The sequence below is a fragment of the Larimichthys crocea genome, chromosome XX (genome assembly GCF_000972845.2).
Source record: "Larimichthys crocea isolate SSNF chromosome XX, L_crocea_2.0, whole genome shotgun sequence".
Lineage (NCBI taxonomy): Eukaryota > Metazoa > Chordata > Actinopteri > Sciaenidae > Larimichthys > Larimichthys crocea.
In genome coordinates, this window is record NC_040030.1 from 15,648,448 (window position 1) to 15,659,987 (window position 11,540).

At 45.9% G+C, this 11,540-nt stretch overlaps 1 protein-coding gene across 1 annotated transcript in view; it reads right to left on the reverse strand.

The window, feature by feature from the left end:
* LOC104933792 (polypeptide N-acetylgalactosaminyltransferase 18) overlaps positions 1 to 9,176 on the reverse strand; it is a 152,962-nt gene extending 143,786 nt beyond the window's left edge. The window contains exon 1 of the mRNA XM_019261359.2: positions 8,544 to 9,176. Coding sequence (XP_019116904.2) covers positions 8,544 to 8,841 — 298 coding nt within the window. The 5' untranslated portion in view covers positions 8,842 to 9,176. The remainder of the gene's footprint in view (positions 1 to 8,543) is intronic.
* Between the last annotated feature and the right edge of the window lie 2,364 nt (positions 9,177 to 11,540).

Below are 11,540 nucleotides of genomic sequence, written 5' to 3' on the forward strand. Positions count from 1 at the left end.
GGAGGTCGGCGCTTGAGCTTGATGGTGGTTAACCCAATTTTAAACTATTTACCCCAAATCCACATTTGGGTCTTTACTTTTTTTTTTGTGTCTGTAAATTTCACTAAAAGTTAGCTTTTAAGAATATTTCCTTGTCGTCCACCTGAGGCTGGCTCCAGGAGTGAGTCAGTCTCCGTAAGTCCCCATGTTCAAATGTCCAACTTCACAGTAGGTGTGTCCACAGTGTGGAGCTGAGGAAGGCAGGACTGCCAGGATGGTTCAACCATTTTCTCAAACTCTGATCCAGAATCTGAAACTTGAGCTGCACCAAATCTTCCAGTTTTTCATTCTCATCGATATTCTGAAGGTTTTTTACAGAGGGCCGTGTTCATATATCATTCAGTGCCTTTCAGATTTATACAAGATTTTATTTATAAAACACTGAAAATTAGATTTTTTTGTGGCTCGGGAGGATCTTCTGATAAAAACAGACCTTCTAATATGTCAACAAAATGAAATCTTTCAGAAAACGAACGTTATAACGACTTGATCTTTAATCTGGAGAGTTCGTGACAAATAACGTGAGACGACTGAGGAACGGTCGCTCGTATATATCTGTGCTGTTCCAGCTGCATCCGCTGAGCCGTTTTTTGGATGCGTTCAGTGAATTTTCTTCAAAGATAATTTTAAAAAATGTATCTATGGAGCCAAAATGCCAAGAGGCTGACAGTGTGGCTCCGACTGATACGTTTATGATCGCTTCATATCCGAGATCAAACCATGAGGCTGTTTGTTTGTGCTACAAACAGAAAAGATCAAAATGAAGAAAGATAAAAAGACAGTCTCTGGTGATCAGATTTAAATTGATAATACCTGCATTGATTAAATAAAACAGCTGGTTCCTCTGTGTGAGTATTGGCCAAACATTTTTTCAGCCGCGTCCACACATCGTTTCAGTTTCATTTCAGCAAACAGTTCCGAGTCACGTCCCTGAAAACCAACCTGCACAGAGTCAACACAGCTCCCTGATCTTTCTTCTCATATCTTATTTTACAGTTTTCGTCCATGTAGGCGTCCCGGCTGATGAAACGGATCCTGATGTGATCCTGCATCTTCTTCATGCACATCTCTGGACTCAGTTACAGTCTTACACGACTTCGTCTGATCAGAGATGTTGCAAGTCGGGGTGCGACTGCCTCCCGTCACCGTTGTCCACTTCATACAAGAAGGATCAACGTCGTCTCCACTTGCTGAGCAGACTGAGGTCGTTTGGACCTTCTATCACACTGTGGTGGTCAGTCCTGGACTGTCCCCACGCCTAAACTCCACTGAGGAAAGCTGACATCCATCAAGAACAACTCCTCTCACGTCCTGCACGAGACTTCAACAAAAGCTACTCACACCATGTAAGAAGGAGCGACCACAGGTCCTTCATTCCTACGCCGTAAGCATGTTTGCTGTCACTGATGAACCGTGTGCACAGACGACGGTTTTTGGAAGTGCTCCTCAGACTCTGTCTGCAGGGCCTGAAGATCACGATCTTCTTCCTTTTACGTGCAGAGATTTCTTCTGATTCTCTGAATCTTTCAGTTACATTATGAAGTGCAGATGATGAAATGCATTCATCAGATTCAAACATTCTTTATAAATGAACTGGTGCTCTACTTTCTAATGCAGTCTTTCACAGAGTGGATGAACACAAAGACCCACAGAGTGCAAATGTGCTGTAATAAAGATATTACATTAAAATGATGTTTGCACTGTTGATTTTAGGTTGGGGTTTTGCTGCATGAACATATCACATAAGTGCCGTATAAATAAAGGTTTTGCCATGAAGTGTTACGGTGTTTTACTGATTTAACAGTCTCTAACATGTAACACTCTATTCTGTGTAAATACCCTTAAAATGCCGGTTTTTAAATATGACTGATTGACCTTGAACAGCTCATTCATCATGAGATCTTCCACCAGCTGTTATCTTTTAGCATTTCATACATTTTCCAGTGTTTTGTTGACGGCGTCCAACATTTTTCAAACCTCGCTGCGTAACGTAAGACTGTGTCACGATCTTGTGTGACACGTGGTTTAAACTTCTCTCTTATTCGTGGTGTATTTTGTTAAAGTGCCGTCCGCTCTCGTTGAGCGTACCTGCTCTGTAAATCCCGTGTTGTCGAGGTACAGGTGAGTTCATTGGCTCTGAGCGTTCCCGTCCTATGAATCCTGTCGACGTCGACCTGTATATTTAGCAAGTTCCAACAACATCCTTGAATCTGATGTCCTCATCTAAAATGTGCAAACACGTCTGTTTCAGCTTCAGCATCATGGTTTCATATTTGACTGTGTTTGCAATAAATCCTCTCTGTGTGACACTGTAGGAACACCGAAGGGTCGGTCTGAAATTACAATCAAGTATCAATGCCACAAAATGTTGTTTTTTTTACAGTAGATGGACAAATCAGTGAAGGTCATCCATCACTGGGTTTTTATTTTTAGCTTTGTCTCAGCGTCCCTATAGACCCCTAAACACAAAGTAAAAAGACAAAGTTCTTCTTTTATTTGAACCGCACGCCCTTTAACATCACCCCGTAAACCTCGACCAACCAAATAAGAAGAAGTCTATTGTGTCACCTTTACTCCAGTACCTGGCCTAACATCCAAACCCCACCGGGTCACGTCACGGCCATAACGACTTCAATCCCCACCGGGAGAGCTTTGACTGCCAAACTTTGTTACGACTTGCTCAGAATTGGTCATTTTTCTGGTTTATGTGCTTCTAAATATGTAAATATGTTACATGGGGTGTTGTATGGTGTGTTTTATTTTGAAAATCGACCAGATTCTCGACGCCTGTGCATCCGTGCTTGGTGGAATTCAACCGTCCCAAAGACAAAAAGTTAATTTTCAGGTATTGTTCATGGTATTTTGACCTTAAGCTTTACATATCCGAGGTTATTTACAGACTTTGTTCATGGAAATATTGCCAAGAACCCAACGGTTGTTAGCTCGGTCAGCCATGTAACTCACCCCAGGACTCAGGAGCCAAACCCGGCAAGAAAACCACCTCGGTGGGCTGCTCACTGCTGATTTCAGAGGTCGTCTTTGGGTTCAGAAGGTAGAAGCTGAAACTAGATCATAGCTCAGTTGGGGTGTAACATACACTCACTGTGTGATGGCCATGATAATGATCATGATTTATTTGGTCAGCAGGAGGCAGCGTCTGAAACTAGAGAGTGGACAACGCTGTCAAACTGATGGAGACCTCCAACAGGAACAAACTCACACCAACACGCACAACACCTCCGAAATGATCGACCTCCAAAGAGCGCACGATATATCACGCGACCGCAGCCGCCTCCTCCACTCATCCTTCAGAGCGCTCCCATCTGATCGCAGATACAGATCTCCTGCCTGGAAACGGGCGCATTGCGGCGCTATGGCAGGAGTTTTGTCACCTCTGCCGTCACGTGACTCGGTGAAAAACACCTCAGTAACCGTCATGGGTGCTCCGTGTTGGGACGATAAATGCAGCTTTGTCTGGACGAACTCGTGTCCAGTTCTGTCCATCAGTTCTGAAAACAAATCTCCAATGACGCCGACGGCCGTGAGCTCCCTTGAAACATAACTTAATAACCGCCACGCTGCTGTCAGAGATCGAATGCAACCGCACGGAGGAGGTGCAACAAAGCCATCGAGCTTTAATCCGACTAAAGTAACACTTCTGGAATTGCGAGCATCGCACCTCTCCTCCGTCTGCCAGACGAAAAAAACAAGTATATGGAGGTGAGTTTGTCTCTAAATGATCACACCGTCCGGCGTGAGAGCGCTTTAACTATCACCTGCATCAGTGTTTGCTCTCTGTCCTCATACTCTTACTTTACTGCATTATTCTGCGTTATCCTCGGGCATCTCAGGGCCAGAGAAACGATGGATTTCTCTGTGCAAACGTCCGGGTTGCACCTCGATGTCAGGATGTTTACTCTGACGTTCCGCTTCAGGCGGCGACATGCACAGGAGCTTTAGGCATGTGGTGACATCCACATCAGATCTCATACCACTGCCATGCATCTTTGATGACACACGCAGTCTTAGAAGTCCACCCTCCTCCTCCTCTGCAGCACACTGTCAACATGGATCAACTTGCATTGACACATAAAGAGAAAAAACTAAAAATAAGATTTGTACTTGGCAGGAGAGAAACAAACAACGCAGAAGACGGATCACACACAGAGATCCTCCGATGATGCAGAAGACCGACAGGAAGTTAGAGTCGAGAATCTGCTTCGTCTTTGTCTGAGAAGCTTTCTTCTTATTCTTTACACTCTACCCGCTCTCGCTGAGCCTCGGCCTTGGTGGAGCCAGCGATGTAACGCGGCACCCGGGCCGACGAGGCCACCTGACACCTTCAGCAGAGCCAGGACGTCTCATTTCTGCTTAGCTCACTAAATGGAAAAAAAAAAAATCCACCAGGAAACTGGATTTAGAAACGCTTTCCACACTGAGCCTCGAGGGGGAATCGATGAAACACGGAACCACATGAAGAAACACGGACAAACATGTGAATTAACTGATAAACTGTGAAACACGGCACTTTATTTTGATGTTATTTCATAGAGTAAGTCATTAATAATTCATGTTTAATTAGTTAGAGTTCAGTACAGTTGTCATGAACGGGGAAATTAGCTACAGAGACCAAATCTGTTTTTTGTACCAGGCTGTAAACATGTTTATTTCTGCTGTGAAGTTGGACATTTGGACATGGGGACTTATGGAGACTGACTCACTTCTGGAGCCAGCCTCAGGTGGACGTTAGAGGAACTGCAACTGTTTTTGTGCAAAGGCTTCACTTCACAACCAATCCACATGCACAGTACCAGAACCCTTAACCTGACTGCTACTGAATGGAATTTAACCATCATTAAAGGTCCAGTGTGTAGGATTTAGTTAGTATTTTTTGGCACTTTACATATTCAAATAACTTCAGTGACATAATACAGAGCTGATGCATTGAAACCACAGCAGCATAGGAACATTTATGCTCATATAACGCTCTTAAAACGCTCATATAACGCTCATATAACGCTCGTTCTGACCTCACAGACCGACTGATTCAATGCCACTGAATGAAAACCTGTTTTTTCCGTCTCTGCCTACCTATGGTTGCATTATCCTTCGCAGTCTGCTCTCTTTCTATCACTGACAAAGCATCAACACATAAACACATCGGCCCCCGGCCGATAATGTAATCTGGCAGCGGCTCCGAGGACCCGGAGAACAGAGCGAGTGTGAGAAGAGGAGTGTGCCAAGCACTCCGCCGGCTGAATCTACTCACCCGCTGTAACCCCGGAGCCTATGCAGATTCTATTAGCACTTCCAAACAGTTCAGCGCACCATCGGCCTGCCAGTCTGTGTTAATGATGAGCTGGTTTGTATCACGCCGACGTCCCTGCACGCCGAGCAGAGGATCCAAAGCGCCGCAGTACGAAACACTGACGACGGCAACAAGTGCACAGAATGCACGAAGGCTTTTACAAGCTGTGCACGTACAGAAAATTAATTATGACTGGAGGATTAATAAAGTAAATATCTTTCACAGGCCTGCTTCTGTTTGAGGAAACGTCCATTCATCTGCATATATAAAAAAAAAACACTCAGTTCTTATTTACAGAGTTTATTTAAAGCAACGTAACGTAGAAGTCGGTCTTTGTTGTGATTTGTTGGCTCCAGTTTCAGAATGTAATCCCACTGTTTAGCTGTACTCGAGTATTCGACTCGAGTCGACAACTTTGCCAGCAGCCAATCATCATCCAGGTCCCCAGCAGCAGCTAATATCACTGCCTAGTCCAGCAGCAGTCAGCCCAGCTCGGCGTCTGTCTTTCAGCCTTTTATTTCACCAAGCTCTCACCAACCACTAAAAGTCAGTCCCACATTTACTCTTGTCCGGCGGCTTCTTGCTCGCTCACTCTCTCCTTTTCTCTTCTTAGCTTCCTCCGTCAGCGTCCTCTTCACTCTCTCCTCCTCTGCCATTATGTCCGTAGAGGCTGCTGAGCCTGGTTACACTGCCCACTTATCCACCGGCTCTCCATCAGTATTCCTTGTAAACCTCCTCTTCTTCTTCCCGGTGGTACAAACACTAACACTCCCCGGTGCTCTGAGCTAACAGCAGCTACCAAACTGAGCTAACATGAGCTAACAGCAGCTACCAAACTGAGCTAACATGAGCTAACAGCAGCTAACAAACTGAGCTAACATGAGCTAACAGCAGCTAACAGACTGAGCTAACATGAGCTAACAGCAGCTAACAGACTGAGCTAACATGAGCTAACATGAGCTAACAGCAGCTAACAGACTGAGCTAACATGAGCTAACAGCAGCTACAGCTGTCAGCAGTTTACTTCACTGTCCATCATAAACTCTGTAAATCACAGAGAGTTGAGGCGGAGCAGCCGGAGGACATCAGAGGGAAAACCAGAAAACATTTCCTCCATAAAATATGATCCAGTTTCACCAGAATCAGTGAAATAGTTGCTGCTGTGTGACTTAGTGCCGTAAAGCGTTACGTACTTCTCCCGACCCGGAGCCCAAAGTTACATAGAGTGAGAACAGACGTACGACTGACAGAGACACCGTTCAGCTGATCACAGGTCAGTGTGGGTCAACATGTCGCTCTGAGTGTTTGGACACGACGCTGCTCTGTAAATGTTGTAGTTAGAAGTATCAGCAGTTCTGTATCTCTGCATCTGAAACGATGTGTTCGCTCTCATCAGTATTAATTCAGCCTCTCTGATTAAGCGCTGTGTTTTTTCCAACGAGCTCATCTGGAACAGAAAATTAATCCTGGATCAGCAGCGTCTCTCCGAGATGTTTGATAAATCACGGCCCTTATCTTTCCCGAGGAACGCGAGTTCTCTGCCGGGCTCTCAGCTGAAGAACGCTCCGGCGTTAATCATCTCGACGCTGCGATCGACTGCTTACTCTCCTAAATCCCAGAGTTGAGTTTAGCGGGCGGCGTTCTGTCCCATTTAGCCGAGGATAAAGGAAGAGTTTGTCCCACTTCTTAATGTGTGTTGACTCAGTGACGTACAGCTCCGAGCGGGATAATTAAAACGTGGAGGACCCATGGGGAATACTCGTAGTCCTGAGTGTATCAATGAACAAAAACCATCCTCTCCCATTGAACAGACCGGCCCGAGTGAGGTCTGCACATTCTGAAGTTTCAGCTCTGACCTCGATAACGTCGTTAGACAAACGACCTAATCTGGTTTCTGAATTTAGGTTGGACTTTAAGAGTCGAACACAGAGACGGAGAAATGGGGCGACGATGCAAAAACAAAACAGCACCACCAAAAAGGGACAAAGCCAAAAAACTGCAGTTCCTCTAACGTCCACCTGAGGCTGGCTCCAGAAGTGAGTCAGTCTCCATAAGTCCCCATGTTCAAAACTTCACAGCAGAAATAAACATGTTTACAGCCTGGTACAAAAAACAGTTTTGGTCTCTGTAGCTAATTTCCCCGTTCATGACAACTGTACTGAGGGTGAATTTATATACAACTCACCTGTTCACATTATATTAAGGCTTAAAGTTATGCAGGGTTAAGAGCGTGGACGCTCTGATTGACAGGTGGGCGGCTTGTTTGAGCAACCAGGCGCCGGATCTGCCAATGATCCACGTCTTTGCCGAGTTTTAGGTAGAAGAGCTAGTGCCACATACACTATATGGACAAAAGTATTGAGACGCCTGATGATTACACCAACAGGGACATTGTCTGCATTGTGTCCGTTCATTCTGTAGAGCATTTATGAGGTTGGACGAGACGGCCTGGCTCGCAATCTACAGGTCCAGTTCATCCCAAAGGTGTTTGATGGGAGGGTTGAGGTCAGGGCTCATCAAAGAACGTCTTTATGGACCTTTGCTGAAGCATTAACGTAACCCTTCATACTATTCTCCCTCCTCCGACAAGGCAGGAGTGTCCAAACACTTTTGTCCATACAGTGTATTTCTAGCACTTACGCATTCGCTGTCCATTCTTTGAACCGTCACTGATCTGGAGCAAAGAAAATCACCTAGAAAATTATATTAAATGACCTGATTTACTAATTATTTATTATTTATGCCAAGATGTGCAACAACAACACAAATGTTCGATGCTGAGACGCAGCTGCAGAAACATCCATGAATAGTTTCAGGATTGTTTCACACAAGTATTTCTGGATTTATTCAAACACGATCTGTAACTCCAACATGTTTAAAAATCAGGATTCAAAGCCGAACGGCTGAAGAAGTGACATGAACTAATAATGTCATTATCAAACATTAGAGGTCACAGGTGCAGTTTGATTAATGAACTCTCTGTGACAAAGTATAAAGTTTGTTTTATGAGTTAAATATTCAGAAATATTAAATTTAAGAGAAACTTTTGGATTTTTGATGAATTTCTGGATGAAAGTTTCAGCACAGAAACATAAATATTCCCCAGATGGATCAATCATCAATCTCTGATCTAAAGCTGACTCCCTCCATCAGAACACCTCCACCTCCTCCTCCACCTCCTCCACCCCGTCCTGACCTTTGATGTGCTCGTTGACGACGCTCTCCAGCCGGTCCAGCCTCTCGATAATCCTGAGGGTTTCCCCTTTGCTGTCCTCCTCCAACTTTCTGTCCGCCTCGCCTCCTCCTCCTCCTCCGACTCCGACTCCTCCACCTCCTCCGCCTGCGCCGCCGCTCTCTCCCGCAACTTTGGTACCGCCGTTATTGGCCACATAGTTGGTGATCCAGCCGACGTACAGCAGACAGACGATGTTGGTCATCCCGCTCAGGATCACGCATGTCGACACCAAAGTTTTAGTTCTCCTTGTGCACAGCATCGCGACATCCCTCCCATGGGCTGCCCGGTCCCGACGCGCAACCACGCAGGTGGAAGTGAGAAGACGCGCTGTGTCCAAATGTGACCACGGCGAGGCGATGCCGGGGACTCAGTCCGCCTGTGCGCTCTCGGGTCCCGGCTGAGGCATGTTTGAAACCCTCCGAGCAGCTGAATGTTCGTGGTAACAGAAGCAGAGTTCCCCCCCGCGGAGCAGCCGGAGACTCACGCTGCGCTCTGCCGCTGCAAAGCTGTCAGACGCAGCGCAGCGAGCACCCCCCACCGCCGGCCCGGAGTCCTTCACACAGCCCAATAGGAGGGGAGGAGGGCGGGCACTGCTCGCTTCTGCCGGCCCCTCTCACAGCGAGAGTACACGGAGGAGGAGGAGGGTGGAGGAGGACAGTGATGGATGGATGAAACAGGTGCGTTCATGCAAACAGTGTGTGTGAGGCGAGCATGTGTACAGGTGTGTGTGTGTGTGCACGATGTGGATCCGGTTCTGGTGCTGCTAATGTGCAGAACCTGTAAGGGACCGTCTGAAAATGAAAGTGTGTTTGGCTGAAGGCAGAGGAGAAGTTTTGAACTTTGTCTGACCTTTTCTTTCCTGTGATCATCCACCTCCCACAGCTCCACCCAAAACACAAAAACTAAACATCTGTCCACTTTACAAGAACCCAACAGGAGGCTGAGCCAACATCTGGGTGAGATCTTTTATTCTTCAAGTGAGGAATAAAATATGAATGCATCAACCACAATAAGTAAGGAGAGAAACATGCGCCCTCAAACATCTCGGTTCAAGTCCGAGCCTGAAGGTTCTTCATGAAGATGCCCTGAAACTCCACCGTGCACGCCGCAGTCTGTCCTGCACGTGACTTCAAACCCACCAGGAGCGTTTCAGAAGCAGGTTTACTTGCTCAGATTTTCCTGGTTCATGTTCTTCTAAATTTGCTTCTACATGTGGAAATATGCCACGTGCTTCATTTGTTATTTGTTATGTATTTTATTTTGAAAACCCACCGGCTTCTCTGTGCAGTTTCTGTGTCCGGCTTCCTGTCAGCTCTGTGTTACACTGTCAAAAATAAAAAATCACCTGCGTTAAATTCAACGCGGAGCCGAGCGGAGCCTTCGCTTCTGAACCGGACTGTGGTTTAGTAGTTTAAAGGTTCTGAAATGGACAAAAAAAAAGTTCACACTGTCTCTATTAATGAAAAAAGTCATTACTAAATAATAAATAGTTGCGTGTGGGCTCAAAGTCACATAGTGTGAGAACACTGGAGCTGTTTTACTGGTAGTGATGTTACATAATGACGCCGTCTTGAATTCTTAATGCACCTTTTAGTTATTAATGATTAACAGAATTGCAGCGATTCACTCCTGACGTGTGACTTTTATTTATTAATTTTAATGATTTGTGTTTAACGGTGCACGCTACGCTTTAGCTCAGGGGTCCCCAAACTTTCTTTGGTGCGGGCCACATCAACTTGCCTTTCAGTGATCAGGCTATAACAGAAATGATATCAGTCCCACCAGGATTTCGTGGCCTTTTTTGAAATAGTTGCGGCCTAAAATGCCTGATGTTGCATGAGGTTTTCAAAAAAAATGCGGTGAAAGTTGCTTTTTACATTTTTGTTGCGATTTTGTTGCGGGAGAAAGTGAAAGTTGCGATAAATTGTGATTCGACAGTCGCGGAGAGGGCGCAGCGAGCACTAAGTCCACGGCCCCGGGAAGCGGCGAGGTCCAGGCAGGAGGGCGCTGTAAAGCTCGCGGCCAGAGCCGTGAGCCACCTTCGCCCCCGAGCCTTTCCAAGCCGACCCAGAGCCGGTCACGGTGCACCGGGGAGAGGTCCCATGAGGGGATCCTCCCGCACCGTGCGGCCGTCCCTGACCCGCCGAGTTGAATCCCCCGGGCAGACTGCGCGGAGGTTGATCACGAGCAAAGTCACGTCGGAATATACCATTGTGTGAGGGGATGAAAATTAGCTAGTACTGTAAATAGTTCGTAAATAAGGTAGATTTTAATTAGAATGCCAAGCTTAATCATTAAGTGTGGATATTTTATAATAGGAAAATGCGATTTTGAAAAATAGGCCATGTTTAGAGGGATTGTTTGGGATCGTTAAGTGGGCCACTCCAATTGTTTAGGCGGGCCGGATGTGGCCCGCGGGCCGTAGTTTGGAGACCCCTGGTTTAGCTGCATCACAGTCAGCTACGAGGTCAGAAAAAAAACATCTCAGGAATAGAAAATATTAATATTGTGGGAAGGGTCTCATCGCCACCACAAACATTTTTATACTGTCCCTAAGTGTGTTTGTTTGTGTATTGTACAGAAAGGCTGAGTATTATGACTTCTTATGAACACACACACACATAATATATCTGTACATAAACACACACACTTCTGATGATCTCCGGCCACCTCAGGTGCCTACCTGAGAGCTAAAGTAACTTCAGAGTTTCACACCAGCAACAGATGGATCTCACAGTTAGAGCCTCCAGGCTGCCGCTTTCATCTTTGTCTTTCATCCACTGCTTCGCCAATCACACACACACACACACACACACACACACACACACACACATTCACTCAGACACACACTTATACGCACGTGGCGCCGAATCGAAAACTCTCCATTCACCCAAGAGCACTCTGGCAGATTCAACCGACTCGCCTTGCTTATAAATAATTCATTAGATCTGAAATATT